The sequence below is a fragment of the Perca fluviatilis genome, chromosome 3 (assembly GCF_010015445.1).
Source record: "Perca fluviatilis chromosome 3, GENO_Pfluv_1.0, whole genome shotgun sequence".
NCBI classification, from domain to species: Eukaryota; Metazoa; Chordata; class Actinopteri; order Perciformes; family Percidae; genus Perca; species Perca fluviatilis.
In genome coordinates this window covers 29,260,064-29,284,164 of record NC_053114.1, presented here as the reverse complement: position 1 = coordinate 29,284,164, position 24,101 = coordinate 29,260,064, and the positions used below count along the sequence as shown (strand labels likewise).

General features: G+C 40.5%; 2 protein-coding genes across 8 annotated transcripts in view; one reads left to right on the top strand and one right to left on the bottom strand.

The window, feature by feature from the left end:
• Positions 1-629: 629 nt before the first annotated feature.
• Positions 630-12,983, bottom strand: cstf3 (cleavage stimulation factor, 3' pre-RNA, subunit 3). The gene is made up of 20 exons (XM_039795044.1): positions 12,771-12,983; positions 11,971-12,075; positions 11,698-11,793; positions 6,697-6,729; positions 5,652-5,749; positions 5,484-5,550; positions 5,360-5,394; positions 5,137-5,263; positions 4,947-5,024; positions 4,693-4,855; positions 4,312-4,421; positions 4,090-4,206; positions 3,778-3,996; positions 3,579-3,681; positions 3,325-3,394; positions 3,026-3,221; positions 2,778-2,928; positions 2,513-2,607; positions 2,348-2,408; positions 630-1,220 (listed from the first exon to the last, which is right to left on the bottom strand). Exons 1-20 carry the CDS (start codon positions 12,795-12,797, stop codon positions 1,021-1,023), a joined length of 2,151 nt encoding a protein of 716 aa, XP_039650978.1. The 5' UTR covers positions 12,798-12,983; the 3' UTR covers positions 630-1,020.
• Positions 12,984-14,981: 1,998 nt separating this feature from the next.
• The window catches only part of LOC120555471 (homeodomain-interacting protein kinase 3-like), a 51,331-nt gene continuing 42,211 nt past the window's right edge, over positions 14,982-24,101 (top strand). For 5 of the 7 annotated variants that reach the window (XM_039794168.1, XM_039794167.1, XM_039794166.1 and 2 more), the window contains exon 1: positions 14,982-15,343. In XM_039794168.1, coding sequence (XP_039650102.1) covers positions 15,271-15,343 — 73 coding nt within the window. In that variant the 5' untranslated portion in view covers positions 14,982-15,270. The remainder of the gene's footprint in view (positions 15,344-24,101) is intronic. The other 2 variants (XM_039794171.1, XM_039794170.1) reach the window with 1 other exon arrangement.

The window sequence follows — 24,101 nt, the reverse complement described above, 5'->3', positions numbered from 1 at the left end:
TTAGTTTTTGGTGGCTGACATTAGCCTTTGATGCTAGAACGCAAAATCACTGAACCCTTAATTACGTTTTCGACTAATGTCACAGTGTTACCTTTGAATAGGCTCAGAGCTAAGATAGGCTGCAACATATTTCGAACAAAGGCTGAGCAGGGTAGACAAATAATGATGTTATCAGGCCAATGTGAAAATAAGCAGCTGGCTGGCATTGAAAAATGTTCACTGTGCAAATTGATTTTTTTCCCCCAGTCAAGTAGTTTGTCACAAACTGTCTGGATATGACAGCTAATATTGAAATTAGTTAAAGCTTTTTCACACTCAAAGTCCACATTGCTAAATTATAAAATGAAGCAAACCTTTTTTCGTTTCAAAGCTATCCTGCCCTATGTAGATAGGCTAAAATCTAAGCCTATGAAATCCTACCGTCAGAGGGAAATGAATTATTTAAACAAAGGAAGGATGATTGATTGTTTTTCAGCTAAGTGTCATATGCTGCCCCTTAGTGGTAATGATAAGGCCTGGCATGGCTGTGCTAAAAGAGAAGTCTTCATAAAATGTCCAGTCAGTTACAGAGAAAGACAGCAATTAAGCATAAAGCATCAGTTAAATCAAAAAAAAAAAAGCCAATCTAGTTGAATTCTTTTTTCCATTTTTATTGAAAGGATTTGTGTTTCCTCCAGTTATTTAAAAAAAGCTTGATTCCACTTTGCCATCACTGGAACATCACAAGGCCAAAACTGAGCTCTGTGCCAAAATCAATGGTTGAATTAAAAATTTTGTACAGTATAATGGTCAGTCTTTAAAAATAAAAACTGTTGACAACGAAAAAAGCCACGAGAACACTCAGGTGTACATACTGTATGTATGTCTGTGTGAGTGTGTGTGTATGCTTGTCTTCTGTACAGAGAGAAATGAATGTATAATCTGTCAGACGCACTCAGAAATGTGGACATGTACATTTACCCGACATGACCACCTGTTAAGATTACATTCTCGTTGGGTTTAGTGTGTGTTTTAGATGGTTTATCGAATCCTCTTCTGTTGGCGTGCACGGTAGATGTCGTGTATGGGCGGAGCCACAGCTCCTTTGTCATCCTCCTCGTCGGAGTCTGCGTTAGGCCTCTTGAGTGACTTGGCAACAGCATGGTTCTCCATGGATCCATTGCCCTCCCCTCCTGCATCGGGCTGTCTACCAGTGATCAGCTCTACAGCAGCATCAACAGCTATAGAGACAGAAAATACATCAGTGGCATGTCACATAGGGGGCAGAACAATTTTGACACACCAACACATTTCATGCCACTTCATCTATCAGTTGTTAAAGGTGCTCTAAGCGATGCTGGGTGACGGCACTACTTGTTGACGTTCAAAGTATTTTCAAACAAAAACAGACTAGCTCGCCCCTCCTTCCTCCTCCTCATCCCATCCCCTCCCCCTCCCTTCCGTGCTTCCGCGCACTAACCCCCACCCCCAAATCCTTCTGGAACGCTGGAAGCCTGGACTGTCTACAGAGACCGCTTTTTTTACAGTGTGTTCAGGGGACAGGCAGCTCGCGGATAGTGAGGAGATGTTTGCTGTATGTGACAAAAATTTACCCATGACATCGCTTAGAGCATGTTTAAGATAGTTTACTTTAAGTGTGTTGGTTTTGTTCACTGGAGGAACCAAACATCTGACTGACGTTTCCATCACCAGAGCCACGTTGTTAGCCTGGAAACCAGAGGAATCTGCAAGCTTAGGTTTCATTTATTTTGGCCAATGCGTCTGGTCCCCCTCCCACTCACACAGATTTCCAGCCGGCCAGAACCTGGACGGACTCATCACGACCGTTTATCTCACACGGGGCTGGTTTTAGACCATGACTGACCGAGGAGCATCCCGCTTACCGAACACAGACCGAAAATAACAGGCGTACTGCGTCCAGTGCGTCCAACGCACCTCAGATCAAACTGTCAAACTAGGCGGTGCTGATCAAATATGAATCAAGATTCTGTTAATGCATAGCCTATTTCTTGCCTAAAATGTTTTCGGAAACGCAGTTTAGTTTACGGTTTAGCTGTAATTTTAAAAAGCGTGTGACCAGGCAACCATTTTTTCCCTTGCTTCAAAACGGACCAAGCACCGCCCCAACTTGCATGTGTCACACAGCGCTACGTCATTTAGTTGCTCCGATTGCTTTTAGGTCTATTCAGTTGTGTCCAGAGATATTCTGGTCTGTGCCTGTTGTCAACACCCCATAGAAATCGAAAATGAACTGGGAGGTTCCAGACTGGTGATGCCCGGCTACCACGTTGCTAGCGTGGCTAAAAATAGAAATGGTCTGGAGTCATCCAAGGCGCTGACAACTTACTCTCAGGAAGTGTGCATCTCCTGAATGTTTCCATGATCTCATCCACTTGAACAAAGGGTCCCTGCAGCGAGAAACAATCACAAACTTATTGCATTCTGCTCCGTTTCGTCTTTTGCTCATTACCAGTAAATATGAGCTTGATGGTATTAAACTGCTGCTACTCACAGTGAAGCACGTAGGCGGAGGGAGCAGCTTCATCAGGAGAACAGCAGCTGGGGGGACTGGGAAAACTCCACCAGGGACAGGGTGTAAACCTGGAGCTGTGGGGACAAAACGCATCAAAGATGGATCCTTTTATGTGTAAAGTAAATGTAGGACAGACAGTGGTGCAGACGCATAGCAACGACATCATTCTTAAACGCAGAGTTTAACTGATTTGCAACAGCCTGTGGAGTGGAGAGAAGACGCTGGGCAGCTACGGACTACATACGGGCAAGGTGACGTGGCTGGAAGGGGATCATCTGATTGGTGTCAGGTTTGGGATACTCTGGTTTACGGTCAGCTTCGTCCTTTAGTGAAGGCGCAGAGGGCGTCACCACAGTCTCTGGGAGCATTGCTGCCAGTTTGGCACGCGACACATCCTACGAACACATAGTGGAAACAGTTTAAATATCAGTTCGAGAGAGAAAAGCCTTGGTTTGGCAGCAAGAGATGCCATGTTGTGTCATCTATACACACCTTGTATCCAAGGGCCTTAAGTTCACTAGCAGAGCAGGGATACAGGTCCATGAACTTGTATCTATCTACCAGCAGGGCGGTTTCTTTGCCCTCATACTCGTCCTTGAAGGCAGTGAAACGCCTGCGCTCCACTTTCAGGATACTGGCCAGGTCTCCTATGTTGCTCTCAAAAGCCAGGAACCGAGCCCAGATCTCGCTGAAGGGTTGAAGAAAAACAAAAATCAACAAACGTCATAAGACATATGGATTATAACGCCACTTGCATATGTGCACGCAACTTAATCAATCCCTGACATTACCCGGACTTTTCTGGCGACAAGCTTCCTGAGGTGAGGACACGTTCAAACAGAACCCTGGTGTTGTTATCCTCTGGAGTAGTAGAGCAAGACAAAAAACAGGGTTACGCATTTATCTTCCATTACTAGGACAATGATGGAGGAGAAATCTTTCATTTCATCAAGATCCTTTTCTTTTAGATTAATGGATTAGTAGTAGAGAATGTATTTTCTTACACTCTGTGTATTAGCTCTGCATTTTATTACACATTACCTACCGTTAAGGTGTGAGAGGTAATCAATGTATGCCAGTATGTACTCTGGAATGTCCCCGTATTTCTTCAAACCAAGTTCAAAAATCTTGAAGGCTACCGATTTATCCTGTGGGAAAGGAAAGATGAAAAGAGTTTACAAAAAAACAAAGATTGATTTTAGTTACACTGTCCATATACTAAACACGTGATTATGTGTACCTACCTTGCTGCAGTAGTACTCCATCAGTGCTGCCGTCACATACACATGGTGACGCGTGCGTAGATCCTCTCTGGCTTTTTTGAAGATGGTGCGCCCTGACTTGATTCCTTCTGCCCTCCTGGCAAACTTCATGTACTGAATGTAGACCAGCGTGGGGTCAATGTCCTCAATGGCCAGCAGTTTGTTATAGATGCTGTGGACCTTCTCGTACTTCATGCGACTCTATGAGGAAAGCCAGAGATATATGCTGATAAGTCGCCGCTATTCTTACGGTGTTGATTGCAATTTGTGCTGAGTAAGCAACTGGACGCTCACTTCTTCGTAGTCTGCGAATGAAAAGTACAGCAGCATGTTCTTCTTCAGAAGAGTCCCGATGGCACGTTCGTAGATGTTGGCTGCCTCGTCACTAAATAGCTTGGAATTATTCATATCCTGAGAGGAAACACGCAAACAATTATAGGACCGTTTTGAGTTTGACTCCTCTGCAATATACTCAACAGGGGTTTGAAATGAAAGGTTTATTTTTATATGTCTTACCCCTTTCTCTGCCAGCAGTTTGCTGGACTGCTCCAGGTACTGTGCTGCCTCGTACCAAACGTCAGGATGGTGGCCCAGCACCAGCAGGCACTGCTCATAGGCAAACATCACTGCAACACACAACACAACGGCAATTGACTGAGATTCATAAAATACAGAATCAATGCATTTAAACCGTGAGTGGGGAGAAAAGCTATGCCCTCTAGTGGCTGCATTCCTACAGAAGAAAAAGCTTCATACATTATGTATCTCTATTGACAGATGCTCAAAACATGATTAAAACTGCATACCAGCGTAATTACTGGAATCCCAGGCCAATTGGGGCATATTTGCAAAGATTTACAAACTCCAACACAGCACATCCTGAGCATAAATAGTCACCTCTCTTTGTGATGAGGGTCTGGTCTTCTGTGCGCAGCGGGTTGCTTTTTTCCCACTGGATGTACTTCTTCCACATTTCCACTTGCTGGGCTTCCTGAGGGGAGTTCTGGGGCGGTACCGATGGTGCATTCCTGTCCAGCCCCTTCATCACAGTCTCATACTCCTGAATTACACAAAGCATGCAACAATCTCTGATAGTTTACAAAGACAGCACGAGGATCCCAAAGACGTCTGTGCATGTTTGCGACACTCACCTTTGCCACTCTCCTGGCATTCATGTAGTCCCTACTTCGGTCCTCAATCATCTTTTTGGCCAAGTGCACATTGATCCCCTGTTCACGAAATAGACAAGTCAGTCTAGCACTCCATCACTCTCACATTTTAACAGCTAAAACTCCATATGTGCTAACATATACAGTATAGGTAGACAGAGGCCTGGGTCACCTCCTCATATTTGCTATAATCCCTCCAGAGCTGCTCAATGTTGATCATGGGGTTCACACAGCCTCTCTGGTACACCCGCCGTACTGCAGTGATTCTTTGGTTCTCTGCGTACGAGCCCACCGCCTCACTAATGGAACACAAAACAAAAATGTCAACATTTCAGAGTTGGCTAACAGTTTCTGAATTCTCACAATATTACAGGGGGAAAGAAAAAAACACGTACACTCCTTTGAGGAAGTTGATGTAGTCCACCCAAATCTGAGGGGATGAAAGAATAGCCGTTAGGTGACGTCCGTTAACAGAAACGTATATACACAGGTACAAATGAATAGCTCAGATCTGTGTACCTGATAGGACATAATTTCCATGCCAATTTTATCCAGGGCAAAGTCATACGCCTGGGCCATCTTCTCTCTGAAGATGAAAAAGAAAAAATAATGAGGTAATGTATGTGTATTTTACAGTACAGCAGTGTGTCAACATACTTAAACCCACTATGCAGCGTGTTCTCTTACTTGTAGCTGGGCAGCTTCCCTTTGGTCTCTCGAACATACGAGAGGTAACATTTCCACAGGTCGATGTGCAAGACTTTCATTAGGCATCTCTGAAACAACTACAGTGGCAAACACACAAGATAAAATAACTAGAATACAGACACAAACTCATATTAACATACTCGACAACCACCCATCTTCAGTGTTCCATTTATTTGGCTTTGTAAATCCATGCTCAAAACTCGCATGCAGGTCATTAGTGGCATATCCCATGTAGGAGGATTACCAGAAAAGCGGTTTTAACTTAAGCATATGCCAGATTTGGGGGGAGGTTCCAGGTTTTACTCAGCACAGTTATATGGTGCACTTTTTTTTTTTTTATTCTGCTTCATTAGACAGGCCTCAGATGTGCCCTACATTTCAGTGGGCTCCTCCAAAATCGAATGAATACACCAGAGTTTGAAGCTCGTTTGAAGGGATGCGTTGTCTTGATGGGTTGAACTTGACTTTCAGGCAAAAACTGAACAGGATAGACTCACATAATTTATTAAAAGTGGCAAACCAGTGAGAACCAACAAATCAGTTCCAAGCCAACGCCGAGGTTAATAGTGTAATCAGTTGAATATATTTCCATGAAAATAAAATCATGGTTATATATATAAAAAATATGTTATCAACACAGAGGTGAAACAATGAATAGTTTTTAACCTAATAATACAGCTATAGTAGTATTACCTAGTAGGTACAAAATAATAGCTATGGTTGCAAGCCAGTATGCAGGGAAATGAACTCTCACTTCAAAGGCACTTCACTCATTTTCAAAAAAAGCCATTTTCTCCCATCTGCACACTGTGTGCTTGTTGGGACCAAAATGACCTGCCTTTCACATGTATGTTTTAGATGTCTTGTAATACAAGGATGATGGACACTACAATTTTGTGAACGCATAGTCTAGTGGAAATCATTACAGTATTAAAGAGCTAGACTAATTAGAAACAGTCAGATGAGCCTTGCTGATTATCAAAAATCACACAGGTCAGCTTCCAGGACTGTGATGGACACTTACCTTTTCTACCTTGTCATAGTTTTTTGCCTTGATCTGCAAATAAGAGTGTAAATGCAATGTTAATTCAAAAGTCCCCTACATGCATTCATGCAAATGTGTCCACTCGCATACACACACACACACACACACAGGACCTTTAAGATCAACAAAGTGAAATTCACACAAGAATGACAAATTACTTTTAAAAAGGGGTTTATTTTCTTTGTAGATTGTGCCACATAACCCAGAAAAACACCAGTGCCCATGTGTTACAGAAAAAAATCCCAACAAAATGAGTGCTATTTGTATATCAGTATTTTTTAAAGATCTCTTCCTTTCACAGCCTTAGGTGAGCATGTACCCTTACACTGTTGCAGCAATATTAGCACTCCAAGTTGGTAGACCAATTCCATTGTGTTTACATCAATGTGCTCTACAAAGTGAAAAAGCTGATTTAAACCAGCATGGAAGTGACATGAAATAGTTTACATGGTTGGTAAATATCCCCAAGACACTGAGAAAGTACAGTGGACTGCTGTAAGATGCCCGTTTTGTTGCATTGAAACGGTCAAATTATTAACATTGCATTGCAGGTAAGTTTAAAAGCATGCCTACACAATGAGGTTTATGGAATTCTGTCAAATATATATAATATCGACTGAATTCCACCATGTTGGAGTGGTTAAGTGACCTTTATCTAGGTGTGTGGCCTGTTGGTTGAGACACACTCCACATACTGTGATAGCAACGTCTATTGTTCGATCCGCCCCCTCTGCTTGTACCTGGTCACCTCTTAACTGTCCACTATTAATTCAGGTATAAAAAAAATACTTTTAAACAAATGTAGCTGCATCTACAATGAAATGTACAAATACAGTACAAAACATCCAAAGGAAAATGCAACATTTAACAATTAAAGATGTAAAGGTAATTTTAATAATGATGCTACGTATGATCAAAGCAATGCAATATTCTGAGGTGCCGCATGCATTTCACGCAAGTGGCCAACCTAATCTCTGGTACAAAAACTCACATTCGGTACAACCTCTACACTGGACCCATACAAAAGTAAATTTTCTAAGAAACAAATTTGCTAAAGCTGGATTCTTGTAAAACTATGCAGTAATGCCAACTGCAGTGTAGAGTGCCTTTAGGGTGCCTTCCCAAAAAAAGACTGACCTACATTACTCTTTCCAGGTACTGCAACATCCGACACATTTAGCTTTCACCTTCATTAAAAAACAGACAAGGCAAATGTGAATCTCTGATAGTAAGAGAGACAAGTGTGTGTGGTGTTTAGAGAATGCATTTACGGTGTTTATCAATTCACCTACAAAATATCTCTTACTGCCTCAGATATACAATCTGGAATATGACATTCTATTAAGCCTTCTTGACCATGACTAAAAGCAAGATTTTTTGTTAAAGCGTTTCAATGTGCAAAACATTTAGATACAATGAAGGTGTAAATTCTTATGTAATAGAATCAGTTGTAGTCTTCCAGAATCTGTTAAATCTGAGCCTTTGCAACAACTGATGCTAATCAGAGACATAAATGTTTCTCCATGTGCTGCCCTACAATAGATCAGCTATATAAAAGCAGTAGTTAGACTGCAATAATGGTAAAATATGCTGGTGGGATGGTAACAGATCTTTTTTAGATGCCCCTCCTGGAGGGAGAGGTTACTACACCTCAAGTGGCCACTTTAAGGGTGAGTCTTTGGTACTCTCAATGGTGTTTTAAGCCCCCAACGTCCCCTTCCAGGCAGCGCTGTGACCGTTGACTTCAAGGCACCTAACCCTAACCATTGCCTAATCCTAGGGCAGCGCTGCTGCCTGGAAGGAGACGTTGGGGGCTTAAAACACCAATAAACCTTTGGTACCTGGTTACATAACACCATAAAGCACAAACTCTACTAAAGATCACTGCCAGAAAAAAAAAAAAATCTACAACACACCATTGACCTACTTCAATATGAGAAAAGAAAGTTCAAATAATAAAGTTACATAATATAAACTCAATAGTTATACTACTGTGATCCAATTCTCTCAGGGCCAACAATTTTACGTTGCAATTAACAAGGGTGAAACTGTGCACACACACAGAAACTCGACTGCATTTGGTTACTGCTTTTAAATCATTTATGCCGTACAATACAAGCAATAACATTGTGACATTTCCTTTCTATGAGAAAATAAATAAGAGATAAATAAGATGCTGTTTTTTTGTTCCTGCTGATTTCTACCTCAAGATAAACAATACATTTGATCTCTGTCATAGAGCATACTGTCCATGCTAAATATAAAGAAAACGAAAATAATCTTTTAAAAAAGCACAACAAAAACTATCCTGAAATAGTCTCAAAGACTGACAGACTCGGGGAAGTTGCCTCAATATGCACTTCCCAAAAAAAATAAAAAAATAAAAATAAAAAAATAAGTCAACAAGCATCATGTCAGACAACATGTGCTGGCATGTTTTCTCCACTGGCCATTTCAGTGAGCTGGACTATCTAAAAAAAAAGTGACCAATGAAAAATACGCCACTATAATTTGCCTAGTGTGCAACTTTTACAAATAAGGTCTATGTAAAATCTCAAGAGAACCAGACTCTCACACAAACACAAGGGCACACTGATCTTTAGGGAAAGTGCTTTGTATTCTATGGCACAAAAAGTGCAGAGTATGACTGATTTCACAGAAGAGGGGTTTGTGAGGGCATGGGGGTTTCCAACATGTCAGTAAGTTCAAAGTTCTAACCTACATAGAGTTCTCATGAAGGAGGGGAATAACAGCTAACCCACATACTTACCAAATAAAAGAATGCCTTTATACTATGAATTGCAAGCTATTCAAATGTACTGCCAACATATGCCTTGATTTAAAAATTGAGATTTAAGAACTACACCGTCTGCTTTTAAATCTCTAGCTAGGATCAAATAGCCTAAATAAATAACTTCATGCCAATTCAAATGTCCGGTCTCTCATTGCAACAAAAAGAAACCTATATGCAAATATGCCCAACTAGTATCTCGGGCTATGTTTTTGGCTGAATTGTGGTTTGGAGTTAAGTTGGGAGAGGTGATGACTAAATAATAAATAGGCGAAACGAAGTTAGAACTTAATGATAAATAAATAAATATTTCTTTATTTTAATAGACTGGCCTATTTGCAGTGTAACTGGCTCCTCATTTCTTCTGCCCACTTTCCCTTTAACTTTCTGTTAAGTGTATTCTGATACTAATCATTTTGCAATAAAACAGAGCCGGATCATTATATTCGCTTTATTTTTGTTGCAAATGTTAATACTGACATGACAAGCTGCACCTGTATATGTTTAGCATTTAACTTCATATCGTGGGATATTACATATTTTACAAAAAAAATATCAGGGTAATATTGGCCTTGGTTTCAAACCTAAAACTGTCACCTATAAGAAAAGTACTAGTCTGCCACAAAATTAAAGATTCAGGGATGTTCAAATCTACTTTAATTTATTCTCTCTGCTCTTTTGCATATTCTTTAAGAATAACAAATGAAACATCCCTACTAGCTGTAGTGACACCTCTGCTCTGTCTTTTTATGTTGTGCTGCCTGACATCTCTTTTAGACGGGGTAATGATATTAGTGTGGATAGTGACAGTGATGCTTTACTGAAGTTCAGTTATTGCCAACTGTAGGCAGCGGAGGGTGTAAAATTTATTTCTGTTCGCCGCTGGCCACATGACTAGTGAATGTTCAAATTTTACCAGCCACTCAATAGATTGCCATTCTTTCTTTGGCTGATGAGTGAGGCAAATCTACCAGCCACTTGCATATTTAACCAGCATTGAGGTGGTAGCTGCTGCAAATTTCATCTCCTGTGTAGGAGGATAGTTTCTGAAAAGCCTAGTCCATTTGGCAAAGACAGCAATGTCTTCTTTCTCCATTTCATATACATATGTATATCTATTTCATTACATATATGACACCAGGCCTTTTTGTGAACTGGGTAATCCAAGTGGATGAAGACTGGGGGCGAGGGTACGGAGAAGAGGAGGGGGCAGGGGTAGCTTCTCCCAGGGGAGCAGCACCACAACAACAAACCACTACAAACTCAACATACAGCAACATCCAACTCCCAGCATAGTGGTAATCATTATCCAGAACAACACACTGGACTTTAAACTAGAAGCTAAATCCTGATGCTTGAGAATGCTGCTAAACGTTGTGCAATGTGTTTAACACCAATTGCAGTAGTCACCTGCAGAGGTTGGGGGCATCAGAAAATGACTTCACCAGGTTAGCAAAAACAAGAATGTGCAAGGGGACATGAATCATCATATCAGTAGCTTATTGCATAACAGCAAAGCCTGTTGATGGTATGAAGGGAAATGGGTCGCTGGTCGTATATTCAGGAGGAGTGGGGAGAAATGTCTCAAGGAATGAAGGGGCCACACATTAAAATAGGTTTATAAAATTACCCAAAAGAAATGACACAGGAGGCAATAAATTGACACGACAAGTGAATAAAAGGCTAATGCACTCCAATACCATTAAAATAGTTTTAATACTGTTGCAGAGCAAACATGCAACAAATGCACTTTACCCCATTTAAATATGACGCAGAAAATATATATTTTTTTGAAATCCTGGGAACATAAGAATTTTCTGAAAAAGAAATGGTTAGAGCTAATTTTTTCCTTTGTGTTTAAAGGCACAATTCTTCATGAGTCTAGCTATTGCCTGACAAATTAAATGTTTTACATCATCCTACATCTATGTTCATTACTGGTCCATAGTGTAGGATATTTTTAAGCAGATGCTTTCAACTGTCAAAATGTTTATATTCATTACTCTTGAACATCAACCTGAGGTGATAACAACCAAACAAAGCAGTCAGGTCTAGTGAATCAAAACAAGAATTGTGACTTGAAACTTCATTGAAGATTGAGACATTTTGTTTGTGTGAAAATCACATTGTTGATCATGTTAGAAAAATCCCCAGCCATGCACACTAAAGAAAATTTTAAAAATATTAACCTCGGCTTCAATGAACAGTTTCCAGAATCTGCCAGAACTTGGGAACTGTGTGACAAGTCGCTCATATGTCTTCCTTGCTTTATCTATGGGTTGGTTCTAAAGAAGGAGAATGCATTACATGCCAAACTATTTAACATATGAAAAGTAAATCATACTAAGAGAAAAAGATTAAGTACTTTGTATTTTGACAATATATTGCATCTAACCCCCTTATCCCCCCACCCATATTCCCAGTTTGCTTAACCCCAGGAATACAACTCTGTGTCACTAAACCTGTGCTTCTCGAATCAGAATGCTCCATGCGTCAAGGTCATATGGGTTTTCTTCCAACTTCTTCTCTGCCTTCTTCACCTTCTCTGGAATATACTCTGCCGCTGCCTGCAAGACAACACAAAGGCATGGGGGGAAAAGGGTTATGCTGCTGAATAGGCTTGCAGTGCAGTCTGTGGTGTGGTGGCGACCATAGGGGCTCACAGATGAGGAGGGTCAACATAACGCTAACGGTAAATAGAGTGGGTTAAATATTAATTAATGGGCCTTGAATTATTGGCCACGCCCCTGCAGTGTGTTGCAGAAATATAAGGAACAGAAACATGACGTGTTCGCAGGTAAATCAAGTTACAAACACAGAAAGCCGTTACCCCCCACTAGCTAGCTAACGTTAGGTCTTCATATCTGCCACCACTGAGAAGCATCCAGCTCCGTGAATGCGTTATGTTGAATAACTAGCTAGCTAGAAGTACCTGAAAGTGTGTATCAAGTTAACAGGTAGGTAATGTAGCTAGCTCAACGCGTTCACGTTGGACAATGCTACAATTAGCCAGCCAATATGGCGTACGACAGGCTAACGTTACAGCTCTACGACAAACCCCAACACAAACAATATCCGTAATTGTATAATATTAGCTAACACTGGCGTATAAACATAACATAATCCATAGCTATATTGGAACAGAGTTTACACACTAGCTAACGTTATCCAAGAATAAAACACAAGCTAAATTATGCTAGCGTTTCAAGGGTTAGCTAGCTTGCGCCCCTCAGCCGAACTGCATGCAGCTAACTAACGTTACCTGGTCGGCTGTTCCCTCGGTGGCCATGGCTGGAAGAGTAATCTAGGTTAGAGATGTTATATAAATTGGATTAACGCTTAAATAATAACGTGATGGCAATCTTAAAAAACGACTAAGTAATCGGCATAGCTTCGAATGGGTCGATCACATTGCCCACAAGCAGCTAGCTAGCTGCTCAACGTCTGGCCGATATCTCAAAATGGCGTGAAATGAGTTCCAACTTCCGCTCCGCCAGCAGCAACAACAATAGAACTTCCGATGCGCATCCTTCAAAATAAAACATGACTCAAAACTAATTGGACTTTTTTTTGGGAGCATGGAAGAGAGTTGTATTTTATTATGTGCAGCACTTATTCGTCTTTTGTTTATCGAGCTACTCTAAGCTAAAGCTAAAGATGTGACAAAAAATAATTGTAACCTACTGTGTTAAAACAAAAACATCAGCAAATTATGTTTCACTATTAACATGTGCATTCACAGGTGACTCATATGACACTGGAAACCAAGTTCCTGAGTTTGGCCGATAGGTGGCTTCTCGCAGTAGCCATCAGACAAATATTCCGTGAAATATCTATCAGCTAATAACAAAACAAAAGCTGCTTTTTGTAGACCTACTGCAAAATGCTGGTCACCTTGCTGGCCAGTAGGGGAAGACAAATGTTAGTCATCGAGAGCGCGCGCTTGTGTGTATCTCATGGATGTAGGTGGCCAACAACTCGAAACAGACCAGAGCAAAAGACCACAGAGCAGTTACCTGATCACAAGTGAACAAGTGTCTTTTTCTCACCTATTAAGAACACTCATCTCGTGTATGATTATTTATAGGATATTTTTTAATAAGGGGCTTCTTTGTCACAGTATTGAATAATGTGTGTTTGAAAGTTAACCATGCACTGACTGGGATGAGGTTGGGAGGGACAAACATAGGAAGCACTCTAAGCACACCTGTGTCTTTCATGAGAAGGGACTAAAAGCGTAGGCTAGTCTGCTTCCACTATTACCACCCCAGCTGTGTTTACTCATGATGCACCAGGTTAAACAAGAGGTGTTCACACCTGCTTTCAAGCTCACTAGGCGGGGTGGTTTGTTGTCTGTAATTGGGAGACTGTAGGCTAAAGACTGGGTTAAACAATTGCATTTTGGTGGATTAGATTAGGCCTACAGCTGGTCTTCTCAGACACCGGGGGTTTATGCAGCTTTGTTTGTCAGCTGGGTGCCTCCTGACTGTCTGAGCAGTAGACTTCATCTTATGCTCCCCGACAAATTTCCTTAAGAACACTCTGCTCTTGGCATTTGGCTACAGAAGAAATAAAAGGAATTATTATTGTTTATATTGGTTATCATCATAGGTTCCATTGCATTTTCAAATATCAATTATGAAGCACATTTCAGATAAATAAATTGATTCACTACATTATACATGACCTAAGATTTGTTAATATATTTTTGTATACCTTTGAGCAATCAGTTAACCCTTATCGCTTTTCAGTTATGTATGCCTGTAAAATAAATAAAAAAATGCAGATTCAGTTGATCCCCTTAGGCATACCACGCATTGTCATTGCATATCCTTTCCAACTCTTTATTCAAATGCAGAACTTTCAGGTTTTGTTTATTGAGGATACTATCTTGAGGATGTAATTGTATTGATATCACATCAATTTAGGGGAGTACATGGCAAATGCTGAACACAAACCCTTTAACTTTAATATTTTTTTATTCACAAGTCAAATGTAACCCCTCAGATCACAGCAATCCACATCTTTATTCCTCACATCCTTGTAATTACACATAGCCTATCTTAACATTTCACAAAGTCTTTATGTAGGCTAGCATATATATATATATATATATATATATATATATATATATATATATATATATATATATATATATATATATATATATATATTGTATTTTAGATAATATAAGATAGAGATAATTTCCCCATTTTGTGTCTGTTGTATTGTATTGTATTGTGCTGAATGTGGGTGGATTTGCCTGCCCAGGGACTGCTGATGAAATGTTGCTGTTGAACTAATCATGGGACGGTCAATGACTCTTCATTGTCCCTGTTAAAATAAATAAATAAATAAATATCACTGAATTGCGCTGCGTTCCTGTATTGTACATCTGAATCGAGAATCTTTGTGAACGTGTCTGCTCGGTGATCGATTACTCTGGTCTGGCCAATGCCGTCAGTTCACAAACATTTGCTTGCAGCCAGAGAAAAGGGACATGTTAGAGGCTGGCAGGGCCGTGGAACAACACGTCTATACGGGGTAACGGACACACTTTCAGAGATGGGCTACTTCGCCCAAAGAGGAAGGAGACGAATTTGAACTTTGTAGCTACAACCAGGGCTCGATGTGGTGTTTCTGGACGCTCATATGAAAGAGTTACTTAATGTTTAAAATGTGGGAGATGGTGGCGTTACCGAGAGCGAGCTCTCCCTTCCTGTCGTCTAGGACAAGATGGCAGCAATGCAGGCGAACTGTGCATGGTATGGATTTATGAGTCCATAACATGTTCAGAGAAGCCCTGGATTATACTTATAGTGACTCTATGTGAAGGTAAGTGGTGGAGAGATCGGTGTCTGTGGTGCTATTTGTTTAGCTCAACCTTTGAAATGATAGTTTATATGTGACGTAATACAAAGTCATCATAACTTAGCTACAAACTTAGCTAGCGAGCTTTTCGCTGATAAGGTTTAAAATATACGTATCTAGCTAGCTTTGTCAGCACTTTGGGTAAGAAATGTTCTAGCTGACGTTAGTGGTGAATTTCTTATTTATTTATTTATTGTCCTGCTAAACAGCGGTAGCGATAACTTTGGTGGTACATATTATTTATGTTTAAAGTTTTAGTATATTATTTATGTTTTATTGCAGATTCACAGGAAATTTAGAGAGAGGGAATATTTTTGCTATATAGATAGTATATGGGGATGACATGCAGCAAAGGGCCGCGGGTCGTATTCGAACCCGGGCCGCTGCTTGGGACTCATATGAGTATATCAACGAGATTTCATTTGACACTGTGTTGTGTTTGTTATGGTGTTGTCACGGCGACCCGTTGATTTTTTTTACATGATGCGTAGATCATTGACGCTAGCTATGTTTAACTAACACAAGTTACGTTCTCCTTTTGATGATTAACATACCCTACATGGACAATATGAATTGAGTGACGTATCTTGTGAGTTCTGTATTAATGTGACTTCATATGTGAATTCGCTCACATCCAGCCTCGTACGTGACTCAGTTGACCTAGCAAAAATGTTGCCAGATAATGTTGTGCGAAATCTCGATAGACCTTTTTGAATTTTCAGAATCATATCTAATTGGTCTAACTTTAGACAGTCACAGTAGTAGTAGTAGTAGTAGTAGTAGTAGTAGCTAATGTCACCTGTTAAACTAACTTACAGTTATTAAACAGTAATTGCAAATGTAAAGCGGTATTTAAGGGACCTCAGCGGCTCTTTTACAAGTGTTTATAGTGAGCGACGTGTCGAAGCTGCGTATCGAATCTAGTCTAGGTTGGCTAGCTAGTTATCTTGCAATGCTCTTTCAGGGTTGACGTCATTATTGGGAAGCTCCTCGGTCCTGACCGTACCACTAATGCCGTTAAAGCACACCCTCTCTCAACAACAAGTAGATCCGACCAGGTGAAACTGGAAAGGGAAAAAAGCAAGACTTGTACTGCGGCCTGTAGAGCTAAAAGTTAATGTACTTTCACCTCCTGCAAAACTGCACTGAAACTAACGAATAACATATATTGTGGATATTTGTTTTGCTTTAAACTGAAAAATTCCAATGGTCCAGCAAATACTGAATGGGCGTTTTGGCAGCAGATGTCTGCTGAGTTTGGTCAAAAAAGTATAATGCATTGTGACTGCTGTTTGTGTGCTGCTGTTTTTGTAGTTTCAGTTCTTGTTGCTAGACCTAAGGCAACTGCTGTTTTTATTTGTAATATCTGTGATAGTATAAACCACTAAAATAGTAAGTTTTTCTTGTGAGTAGAGATATGCTGGTATTAAAGTTTCGCAACCTACTCTGTCTCGAAACATTTGTGGTGGCGAAGCTGCAATCGGTTACCGTCTGTGAATACTGTGAACCAACACTATGAGTACAGTCCAGCACCGTACTGCTATGTTTGTGTGATTCCCCCTTTGCATAGACACTCCTGACTGCTGTACGTGTGTCACATTCCTCAGCTTATCAGTAGCAAGGCCACAAAAGCAAGGTTGTGGCTTGTAATGCTGCCAGTAATGACAGTCAGCGTAATGTGGCCGATAAATAAACGTGTAAACTGTGTTTTCCCTGCAATTATGTTAGTGGGTAATATTGGTTGTTGATGGTGGTGGGGAGCCATGACTTGGGAACATGTTGTCACATACATGTTGTAACATGTGATGTTATGCTGCACAGATGCGCTACACTTGGGGCAGCTGGTTATCTGTATTGCATTGTGGGCAACTTAAAGACTGGTTTTCGAGTGATATCATCTTGAGATATGCGTACAGCTATGAGGCAGAAAACAAAACAGAATAATTGAGAGTTTATGGGAAGAGCAGCCATAACAAGAATGCGTTGTGTGGTAACTTGCATGAATCACAAAAGTGATGGGTGGAAAATGTCCAACATCCCAAGAAATAAACATCTATTCCAGCAGGCAGTACGTAATTACCTATATGCATCCAGCGATCTGGTCAGAGCCCTGGATTTTAATAACATGGTAGATGATTTTGTCCGGAAACTGGTGAGGAAAGAAATAACTGGTTAGGGTAAAACGGCTCACTCAGCTACTGTGTTCATGGCTAGATTAATGAGAAGTGTAACAGTATGCCACTCTATCAATGCTTTGCTGATCAATATAAGTGCTTGTTGGGGCGTCTAGTATTTCAGTGTGTGCAACGTGGTGACAGCTGTTAAAACATGTTTGATAGAGGTGATCGTCTGGTGTCTATAAATGCAAAATGCATTACTTTGTACACATCTGCCTATTAGTGAAACTTTACCTACATAGATTTTATGTAGGGCTGGGCGATATGGAGAAAAATCAAATATCACGATATTTTTGACCAAATACCTCTATCGATAACGCAACGATATTGTAGTGTTGACTATTGTTGCTTTCACAAGATATTTACACAATGAGATTTTTGATAAATAATCATCAGTAATGTGGATATAATGACTAAGTGGGTAAAGGCAAATAATAGAACAGTTACAACAGTCTGGTAAGTTCAGAAAATGACAACTTTACTGTAGTGCAACCTTTAAAACCAGGAAAAGACAACACTTATGCCATGTTACGATATTACGATATCCAAAATCTAAGATGATATCTAGTCTCATATCACGATATCGATATATCGATATATTGCCCAGCTCTAATTTTAGGCATCTGAAATGTTGGGTTTTTCAGCTGGACATATGGCATAGGCTACATCAAGTATCTTTCATATTTTCCTGACAGAAAGCAAGAATGACCAGTATCAGGGGTCATGAGGCCTCTTGTCTTTTTAATCTCTGCCTATTTGTGCTTGGTATCTCAACATTCTTCTATGTTTACAAAGTGTATATAAAGGGGATGCGTCAGTGCTTTACGTATATTAAATAAAGAGTGCACCATGATGGTGTGATATCACCATGTTGAGTAGTGCAATTGGTACTTTTACGTTGCTTATAAACAGCATGTACTATCCCTTTAGTATAATAGTCAACTGTAAAGTATATTTCCTGTAAACAGGCACTAGGTAATCCAACAAGGAGGATACTTCTAAATGGTAGTCATAAGTTCACAGTGGAAATACCATGTGGTCACATGCTTTAGAAAATAGAGGGCCTTTTTATCTAATAAGCATAGAAGATCATGTTCACGAGACACAGGCAAAGCCCCACAGTGTGTAATGAGGTTGTGGTACTGTGAGTTAAGGCAGCAACCCCTGCCTAACAATCGAGGGATAGCAACAGCAGGAAGCGGAGAGGGACTGATGTGGTTTATTTCATTTTCACAGTCTGCATTTGGTATCATCATCTGAATTGAGCAGTAGTTAAGAAGACCTCAATGTATTATTTCATAAATAACCAAACATGTTCTGGGTCTTGTGGGTGAATAAAATTTAAAATCACAAGTAGCCAAAATGAGGAGTTTGTTCTCTATATGGTAGAGCATGTAACCAGACCCCAATCCTACAATACGTTGTGCAACCTAGTTCGGTTGAAGCATACTGAGGCCACGTCCACATGTACCAAAACAATCTTTTTTTTTTTTTTTTCCTGGCATGGTTTCAAGAATGTTTGCGTCCGTTTCCGTGTGGATGGCCCCTGAGACCTAAATTGAAAAACATTTAAAGCATGCTAAGCAAACAATCTTTGCAAAGTATTTATTTGAATGCGGTGATATCGTGATGATCATGTTCATTTAATTGTGGGAAGCCAAAATCGTGATCGTGATTAATACTTGATTAATTGTGCAGCCCTAAAACTACCTAACTACCTAGAACTACCTGAGCTGGTCTCCCAATCATCTGGCTTTCGACTAAAGTGTGAATCCTCAGTGTGTCTGTTTTTGATATGCTGTAGAATGGCAAAGGTACATCTCACATGTCAAAGTTGCACTGATCACAGCAAGAACACTGTGTATCACTGTTAGCTGTAAAATCAAGCCACATGGCGATGAATAGGTTCGACCGCTCCTAACTGACTTGCGTCAAGGGTGTGTGTGTCAGTACAGCACACTGACTCGGTTTTGGGTTCTGTTGTCTCTCACCTATGACTATTGCAGATGGAAAACGTTTTGGGATAAGCAGTGATGTTGAAGTGCCATATTCCACAGCTTCTATTGTAAACAAATCAGTAGTGTATTTGTATTACCGTCACTAACCATTTAACCTCACCTTTGCTTCACCGGACAGCACAAAAAGTAAAGAATAGGTATTCAGGTGAATATTCACATAACAGCAGTTCATAAAAACCCACTGATGCATGTTATATGGTAAATGGTTTACTTTTTTAAAGGCCTTTTGAATTTACATGCCATGTAAATTTACACACAATCCTTGACTGTATTACTGCCTTTGTTTTTCACTGATGAGGGTGAAAATGGGGTTGAAAGATGACTTTGTTTTTCCCCCCAACAACATGGCGTGACTGTAATCACCTGTTCCTCCTCTCACCTTTTACTATTATTTCTGTGTCTTAAGGCACTTTTGTTGGTTAACCATGTGTACTATGTTTTCATTGTGGACAGGTGTCAAGTGTTTATTTTCTTCTCCAGTTTAATGGGAGTAGACCAGGGTCAAACATTCAACTGTGAGCAATTACTTAGCAACTCGAGGTTGCTGGAAAGGTTCTGCTACAGCTTTGAAGGCAATGCGATGCCACAGGAGGAGCCTCACAGCTGACAAAGAGAGTATCTGACTTCAAATGGTCATAATAGCAGCAGCTGCCATACCTTGGAAACGGCAAAGGCTGCCTACTTTTAGGGCTGCAGCTATCGATTATTTTAGTAATCGAGTATTCTACCGATTATTCCACGGATTAATCGTGTAATCGGATAAGAAATACTTTTGTGTTATTGAAGAGCAATAATATGCAATAGTTTGGTTTAATTTTTGGAAAAAGCAACATGTGTATTGCCGACATTGCGTACAATATCATCTCTCAAAAAACTAAACTATTTTAAGTGCATTTAAGTGCCATTTTACATTGTTTTTAAAGAAAACATTTTCTGAAATACAATAACAACCTCAAAGGCATACATTAAACATACATAAACATTACCGTAAGTTGTGCAACTTAACTTTCAGAACTACAAGTTTCAACCTGAGACTGATCCGTATATTAAGTATATATAAGTTATACTTAACCTATTTTCATTTATAGATTTGATTACAATGTCACACAGCTCTGTTACACGTATGCTAGTAGATCGTTGATCAGCTGTTTCTCCGTGGAGAGAGATACAGAGAAAATTGTGCGCAACAATCAGCTGTTTTTCCGAAGGGATAGTCAACAAATCGGCTCTTTAGATCAAATTGTGGTCACGACTACGTACATATTTTCTTGTCTTTGTTTTCGGTAGTTGTTGTGTTTGGTGTAGTTTCATCGTCCATACGACTCTGTGATTTACTTTTGTCGAGTCCGCTTCGTGGAATGGACAACTAAGTTAGACTCTGTGTTTTCTGTTGAGAGCACTAACGTCTTGCTATTATTATGGTAAGCTAGTTCGATTTTGCAGTAGACGCACTGTACAGAGTTTTCGTTTTAATTACGTTTGAACTGATTCCAAACTTTGGACACTTTCTGTCGTTTTCTCCAGCCTTCTCTTAGCCCCTCCCTCACTATTTACGCTCTCTTTCTTAATTTTGTAAACTGCGCCGTCAGTTTCATGGCATGTGTCGCCAGCAGCGTCAGACCGGTGTGCGGCAGTAATAATCATCCGTGCGGAAACACCGTGAGCGATACGTTTGTAACATTGTTTAAACGAAGCTTCGAGGCAAATCATTTAGCATCGAGGATTTTTAGTCATCGAATTATTCGAGGTACTCGAGGAATCGTTTCAGCCCTACCTACTTTACATCCTTGCGCCAGACTTCTCCTGACCATTAGCCCAAGTGATTGTATTTGTGTGGTCAGGTAAATTAAACATTGCCAAAGTTAAGTTTTGTTTTAAATTGAATTAGTGTTTTATTACACTAAGCTTTGTATTTAAATCTGGTTATGATTGCTCAGTTGGTGAGTGGTCCAAGTACAGGCTCCCTCCGTCTAGGGACTCTGGCACCAGACAGCATGCTCTCCATCTCCAGACCAGCCAATTAACGGTTCCGTTCCCCAGGCACTGAGAAGAAACTCACAGTACTATACAGTTCATGTAGTATTACATGTGTAAGTCATGAAAAATATGTGGAGGAACTGTAGAAAACGCTTCACTGTCACTCTGCAATATTGATTGCTATATGACTTTGCTATATCACAAAAAGAGCACTGAGCATTTATGCAACTTGCTTCATGTTTTCTCCCCTATCAACAATCTTTATTAGCAAGCAAATACTTGAAAATAGTTAAACACAGTTCTTTAGACTCCATATGGTAGTCCTGCCGTGTAGATTTTTGATTAATAAGAGAAGAAGAACTTTTTATTCCTAGTAAACCCCTTGGGGGCCCATCCTCTAGAAAATATTATGATGTAGTCCACTTATTTGCAGGGTTTAGGAATAAAAGAAATGGTAGGTTTGAAACATGAATACGACTTGTTTACAGTGGTGTGCACTGGGTTAGGACATGATTGGCTACTAAGGTGACGGACAGAATGTTTTCCAGGACTGATCTCTGTCTGCAGAGTTTGCACTTAGAGTGTCTTTAAGTTGGTTTGGGTGTGCTATCTGAATTCTTCCTGCGGAAACCCGTGCAGCATCTCCTCTGTGGCTATGTGCGCACAATCTGCAATAGTTAAGCTCTGCATACTCATGCGAGTCACGCTCTCCTCCGTGTGGGAGTTTCCATTACTCTGCGACGCTGTAGTGGCCGCTGTAGACAAATCTAAAACATTCCCGTGTAAAGACTTAAAGTGATGGTTCGGAGTAATTTCACCCTAGGGTCCTTTGCACCATGACCTCAAGCCAAACCCCCCCCGCAGAAGCTTTTTTCACCTGAGTCGAACATTGGGAGAGTTGGCGTAGAGTAGCGTTATCAGCTGAATAGCTTAGCGCAGGGGCTAACGGATCCAGTGATGTATCTCATAAATGACCCCACTAATAATGCCCGAAATGATACCAAACGTCTACAGTAGTACAAATAGGTTATGCACTCATAAAACGATGGATTGGAAAGTTTGTAAGTACAAAAGGAAGTGTATGTAAATAACACTTGCCTGTTGGCTTCTGCTCTTTACTGTTGGAGTTTTGCCTTTTTGTACTACATGTGTGTTGTTTTCTACTTCCTCTCTTCTTGTTTTTAAGAATGTGTTGGTGTGTTTTGAAAGGAGGCAGAAGAGAAAATGATTGGTTATCACAGATCAACGAGCCAATCGCCATCAGTGAGCCACGCAGTTGGCGTAGCTGCGGACTGTGATGTTTCAAATTTAGAGTGGCACACGACGGGTCTGTGCGCGCCTGGTGCAGTTACGTAATTACAGAGGTTTGTGAGTGCACGGAAGCCCGGTGTGAGAAGCATGGCATCCCCTCACCATCTTTATAAACTATCAAATTAAAGTAGAAAAACCATAACCTGACTCCACCAGATGGATTGCTTTGCATTTGCTCGGCATATCCATCTGGGAACTGTCCATTGGAGAACTTTTGGGAAGGGGCGAAAATACTGGTTAGCTGATTGGATAAACATCTGTCCATCACCACCTATGTTGGTGATGGACGGGCCAAATCAACCAATCGGATCAAACACTTGCGGAAACCAGTCGGGAGAAGAGCAAAAACATCTTTTCCTCCGAGAAAAGCCTCCGTGCCGTTTTTTTTGCTCTTCTTTCAATGAAGGAATACTTTCTAATTCGGATAAAACTTGCGCGATATCTACGCTCATCTCATCCGTGGAAGCTGCCATGTTGTTTAGACTAACAGTCGCTTCTCGTTGCGTCACACCTAAATCCGCCTCAAAACCAACGCTGATTAGTCAGTTGTTTGGCAAACGGCTCCAAATGTTCTCTATCTCAAGATGCCAGACTGATCTGCGAGTGGAAAACTGGAGCTCGCGAGATCAGGACGGTCTCACAAGCCTAGAAAAACCCATCCCCTCCTAAAACTGTCTTAAGAATCAAACACAAACCTGGTACATGGTATTGGCCAGACAATTGGGTTGTATGTCAAGTAAGCATTGTGTGTGTCCTAAATGTTTCAATAACAGTTAAAATTGATTCTAGGAGTGACCCAGACAGCAAAAAAGATCAAGTCCTTCTCAAACCAGCATGATCAAGTTCTCATAGTTTCTTCCCAACATAGCCAAATGCACCATGTGCTACTGTCGTGCTGTTGCCTCATATTTGTGAAGTGTGAGAATAGAAAAAAATAAAAAATAAAACTTACAGATCAAAACAGCAAAAAGTGCTACTGTAATTGCTAACTACCTCAGTGTATTTTTTTTTTGAAAATTCCATTTAGGAAATTCTCAAATAGTACCCATGAATAATAGAGGCTTGCTGGGTTCTTCCCAGCACACACTGTGTGAGAGTTGGGGTTCTGTCTAATTCAGGGCTAACAAATAAAGGCAGACAAAGACAGGCAAGATATTCACTTACACACCCACAGGTAATTTAGAGTCTCCAATTCATCCAACCTTCTGAACTGTGGAAACCCAAGCTGGCACAGGGAGA

Bases quoted from the DNA above. Each gene is read 5' to 3' on its own strand.
- cstf3 (XM_039795044.1), bottom strand. From the start codon at position 12,797: ATGGCCACCGAGGGAACAGCCGACCAG. The intron at 12,076-12,770 runs GTAACGTTAGTT...GTTGTCTTGCAG, and splicing joins CCGAGGGAACAGCCGACCAG to GCAGCGGCAGAGTATATTCC. The intron at 3,395-3,578 runs GTAGGTAATGTG...CTACTACTCCAG, and splicing joins TTACCTCTCACACCTTAACG to AGGATAACAACACCAGGGTT.